This window comes from Acanthisitta chloris, unplaced genomic scaffold (genome assembly GCF_000695815.1).
Source record: "Acanthisitta chloris isolate BGI_N310 unplaced genomic scaffold, ASM69581v1 scaffold16308, whole genome shotgun sequence".
Classification (NCBI taxonomy): domain Eukaryota; kingdom Metazoa; phylum Chordata; class Aves; order Passeriformes; family Acanthisittidae; genus Acanthisitta; species Acanthisitta chloris.
This window is the reverse complement of record NW_008687720.1, coordinates 1,747-6,597: the sequence shown is the minus strand read 5'-3', so window position 1 is coordinate 6,597 and position 4,851 is coordinate 1,747. Positions and strand designations below refer to the sequence as shown.

Here is a 4,851-nt window from a genome sequence, read left to right as displayed (position 1 = left end):
TGTGAGGGGGACCACTCAATTTATTTGCATCAGTTATTTGCACAGAATTCTACCTGATCTCTTGATCAGTGCTTGGAGAATATTTAACATGAACTAGAACAGTGTAAAAGACACAGATGAGAGAAATATTGCTGTCTTTTCAGTATATCTTACAATTACAAATGTTCTGTGATCATGTTATCTGCACAGCTCAACACAAAATTTCTCACTGGCAAATTGCTAACTTAAGTTTTTCAAATGCGAAGTATCCTTCACAGGGGAATTAATCTAAATGTTTGTGCTAAAGCTAAAATCCTCAAGCTGAACAGAAAAAAGCTAAATGACAAAGTACAAGAATAAGAACCATGATCAGTATTTGATATTAACTTCTAGTTGCTCTGTCTGCAGACAATGGAAGCCACTGATGGTGGAAAACTCTTTTCCACTGCCTACCAAATGGACTTGGGTGCTTGTGTCAAAACATTACGCTACTGTGCAGGCTGGGCTGATAAAATCCATGGGCGTACTGTTCCAATGGGTGAGTGGCTTTGTGATAACAAAAGTACGGAACTGAAGCCAAAGAGAGCTGTAAAAAACTGACTTTTATCTAAATGTTGTGCAACATAGAAAATAACCCAAACTTAAAATATTTTAGATAGTTATGAGTGCAGGTAATTAGAGATCTATCTTACTGCTCAGTTTAAACATATTGTGCATTTTTTCACATTTATTTCTTGTTCTATACACTACCAACAAATACTGTTTACTGACCAAAATAATTAATCTCTATGTACATCTAAGAAGTCTCGTATGCTACTTTTGCATAGCAATGTATTATTTAAACAAGACTACTGTAGTGATAACCAGGTATTTGCTTATTAAAGCTAAGATTAGCACAAGGCAGTAAAATTTGCTTCAGTTATTGGATAATGTATTAAGAAGAGTAAGTACAAAGCAGTAGGAATGAAGAAACAGTATTTTGTCAAAATTTCATTCCATTCCCATTAACCAGCTCTATGAAAATATTGTCTCTGGCTAACTTCTCTCAGAAGGACAAGGAAAATAATATTAATAAAGAAGGAATTAAGGAAAACTAGAGTGATAAATACTTGAAAGGTTTTTTGCATCACGTAGATCTCTTTACTAGGCTTAATGGAACACATGTTTATTTGAATCAAAGAGAATTTTTTACTTAATGGATTTGATTTAAGCTAAGATCTAATATTAAAAAATGTCTGATATGTACCTAGGATTTAAAATAGCATTTTCTGGGAAATAAAATAATAAAAATAAAAAAATTTAAAAGTGATAAAAGAAACAAGAAATGAGAAATTATCATAGGTCTGCTGTGCATACCATATTGAGAAGCAGGGTTATCATTGCAAAAAGTCAGTCAGACTGCCAAAATCAAACCTTGGAGCTATGAAGAAAGTAGATATTGAATCCAGATGTACTTTATGGCTTTTTGCATAGTTAAGATTTTGAAAATATTGTTTATATGTAAAATTATATCCAGCTAAGTTTGGTATCCAACTTTATCATCTTTCTGATTTAACTGTTTCTCACAAATGCTTTGTCTGAATGTCTATTTCTTTTTCCCATAGATGGAAACTTTTTTACATTTACAAGACATGAGCCTATTGGGGTGTGTGGCCAAATTATTCCTGTAAGTTGAAGCTGTTAACAGAAAACATAAGTGTTCCTTGTAACATAATGGAGATGCTTTTGAAATTATGTCTATGCAAGTGCATTTGTGAAACATTGCTAACCAGAAATTTTCAGGTCCTGAAAGAAACTCTCCTGAGTACTCAAATTCTTCAACATAGTTTTTGATGAGTCAGTCCAGTCCACACTTTTCTCTCTCCTCGCCATATATGAAGGGAAAATAAACCTCAAAAAATTGACTGATGGAAGAGTTTGAAATATGGAATTGTGTTTTGTTGGAACTGAAAGAACTAGAAACAAACATGTAGGACAATATATGTAAATATGTAATACTTACACCATATGAGCAATAAGTTCTTTAGGCCCTGGAATATCTGTTCTGCTCTGTACAGCATCCAGACAGCTGGATCTTTACTCATGGCTAAGACTCATTCAACATGATGGTATTACAAGTAGCAACACAAAGAATGCGTCCAATAAGCACAATGATACCATGATCCCATGTGGCATGCCTAACCCCCCAATTTTGAAGTCGCTTAATTTCAAGTGAAGATTCAAAAGGCCTACCTGAGTCTGGTCATCCAAAACACTTGAGGAACTCAACTTTGACACTTATTTGTGAGATCTACACAGCTTCAAGGGGTGCCTGTGAAAATACTGTATGCATTAGGCAGCTCTAATCCACCCACCTCTTTGCTCATGATAGTTGTGAGCAGCCTCACCTGACCTGCTCAACAGCTTAACAGATTCTGAAAGTCACCTTATCTGTCAGATTTGCTCAGATATATGAGTCCCACACATGATCCTGATGTCTTTCTGTTCACAGAATCACAGAATTACAGAATCAGTTATCTTGGTAGGGACCACAATGGGTCAGTTGGTCCAACCTGCCTACTCAAGCAGGGTCAGTCTAGAGCATATGGCTCAGGATTGCATTCGAATGGTTTTTTAATACCTCCAGTGGGGGAGAATCCATCACATCTCTGGGCAATCTGCTTCAGTGTTCAGGGACTTGCGCAGGAAAGAAGTTCTTCCTCATATTCAGATGGCACTTCTTGTGCATATATTTTTTTCCTGTTGCCTCTTGTTTTACTGGTTTCCACAACTGAGAAGAGCCTGCTTCCATCATCTTGGTATTTTCTGTTCATGTACTTAAGTACATTAATGAGGTCCCCTCTCAGTCTTCTCTTCTCAAGACTGAACAGGCCCAGCTTCCTCAGCCTTTCCTCATAAGTGAGATGCTCCAGTCCCTTAATCATCTTCATAGCTTTCTGCTGGACCTGCACCAGGAGCCCAATATCCTTCTTGTACTGAGCTGCTCAGAACTGGACACAATGTTTCTGGTGTGGCCCCATGAGGGCTGACCAGAAAGGCAGGATCATCTTCCCTGGCAATACTCTTCTTAATGCATCCCAGGATTCCATTGGCCTTCTTAGCCACAAGGACACACTGTTGACTCATGGACAGCTTGTTGTTCACCAGGGCCCCCAGGTCCTTTTCCGCAGAGCTACTCTCCAGAAGGTCAGTGCCCAAACTGTACTGGTGCTTGGGTTTATTCCTCCTCAGGTGCAGGATCATGCACTTGTCCAGTTGAATTTGAAGATTTGCTATCTCTTTAGACCACCACATTCATCTGTAGAATATCACAATAATATGTTTGGATCCAGTCTCTAGGAGACCTGGGGAAACTGCTTGTTTAGATTTTCTTGTAGGCCAGGTACACTTCGTCAAGGTATGCTTATGAACTAGAAACACTAGATGTGAAAACTTTAAATAAAATTGCTTCCTGGAAATATAAGCAGCAGTAACAACAATAACAAAATTGGCTTCCCTTATAAAATGTTCCAGGATTTCTGAGTACATCTTCATTTTCTCTCCATTGAAATACAAACCACCAAGCTGGAGGTTTCTACATAAACCAAAACATCAAGGACTATGTGAATGTTACAATTTACTTTTGTTAGCCCATCATTTTCATTTTCTTTCCACTCACACAGTTCCACTTTAATGATGAGTGTCCAGAAGATCCTGCAATCCCTCACTTTATGTTATTTATGCTCTCACTATTTTTGGGAGTGGAGTGAGGCTTAAATGAGATATAAAGAACAGTTTCAAGTATATTCCCCCAAGCCTTTCTGACATAATAGGTAACTGTTAACAGCATTTTTCCTCAGTTTCATACAGGTAAGGCATACTTTGTCTTTTGAGCTGAGACTCATGGACTCAATGCTTCCCAGACTATTAGAAATATTCTCAGAGGGCAACAGAGTTTTGCCCTGATTACATTGTCCCTCAAACTGCTGAATGTGGGATCTAAAGCCATCAGCTGCTCAGCAGTCTGCCTGGACTGACCAAAAAAGGCTGCTGCCAGTGAGACCTCCAGGGAAGAGTGCAGGGGCTGCATTATGTGTTATTACCTTGTCTCACTTAGAAAACTCAATTGGTGAGGATGTGAACATTTAAGACAGCAAAACTCCAAAGTGTGCCACTAATCAAATGACTGTCTATAAGACTTTGTTAGAGGAGTACACTTAGTGTCTGTGGAGCTTTTAACTAAAACCTTGGACCCCCTGGGCTCTCGTATATAAAGATCACTGGTCTTTGTATTACATGGCTTGCCAGTGGCTTTTTCAAAACATATTTGTTTTGGAAAGAGTTCAACAAAGAGCTCAACCTCCTAATTGACAATTTGCACTATTATAGAAAAAGCAAAGGCATTTCAGTGATGTGTTAGAAATAGAATGCATTTTCTCATCTTTCAGTGGAACTTCCCATTGGTTATGTTCATCTGGAAGATTGCCCCTGCCCTTTGTTGTGGAAACACAGTGGTGGTCAAACCAGCAGAACAAACTCCACTGACTGCTCTTTACATGGGATCCTTAATCAAAGAGGTAAGTCGTCAACAACAGAGTATTTTGCCCTTTTCAGAAATACTGCAGCTGAAAAGCCACAGAGGTAATATAAGCCAAGCTGTCCCCTGCAAGTATTTCTCATTGCATCTCTGACCTTGCACTGTGTAACTGTACTGTAAACCTGTGAAGCCATTCCAGGGCAAAAGCCTGCATATATTTCAGCCGGGTATAAGCATACAAAATCTCATAATAGCAATTTAGTGAACTCCATTCCTCCCAAAAGTCAAAAGCAAACGGTAAGTTAAGTGCAGAGTACTTGGAGGTGGGTGGCAATGACTTTGTTAGCATAGTTATC

General features: G+C 38.4%; 1 protein-coding gene across 1 annotated transcript in view; it reads left to right on the top strand.

Annotated features, from left to right (window-relative positions):
- LOC103807974 (retinal dehydrogenase 1) overlaps positions 1–4,535 on the top strand; it is a gene marked incomplete at both ends in the record, with an annotated part of 10,114 nt that extends 5,579 nt beyond the window's left edge. The window contains 3 exons of the mRNA XM_009080725.1: positions 388–517; positions 1,584–1,645; positions 4,407–4,535. Coding sequence (XP_009078973.1) covers positions 388–517; positions 1,584–1,645; positions 4,407–4,535 — 321 coding nt within the window. The remainder of the gene's footprint in view (positions 1–387; positions 518–1,583; positions 1,646–4,406) is intronic.
- Positions 4,536–4,851: the final 316 nt, after the last annotated feature.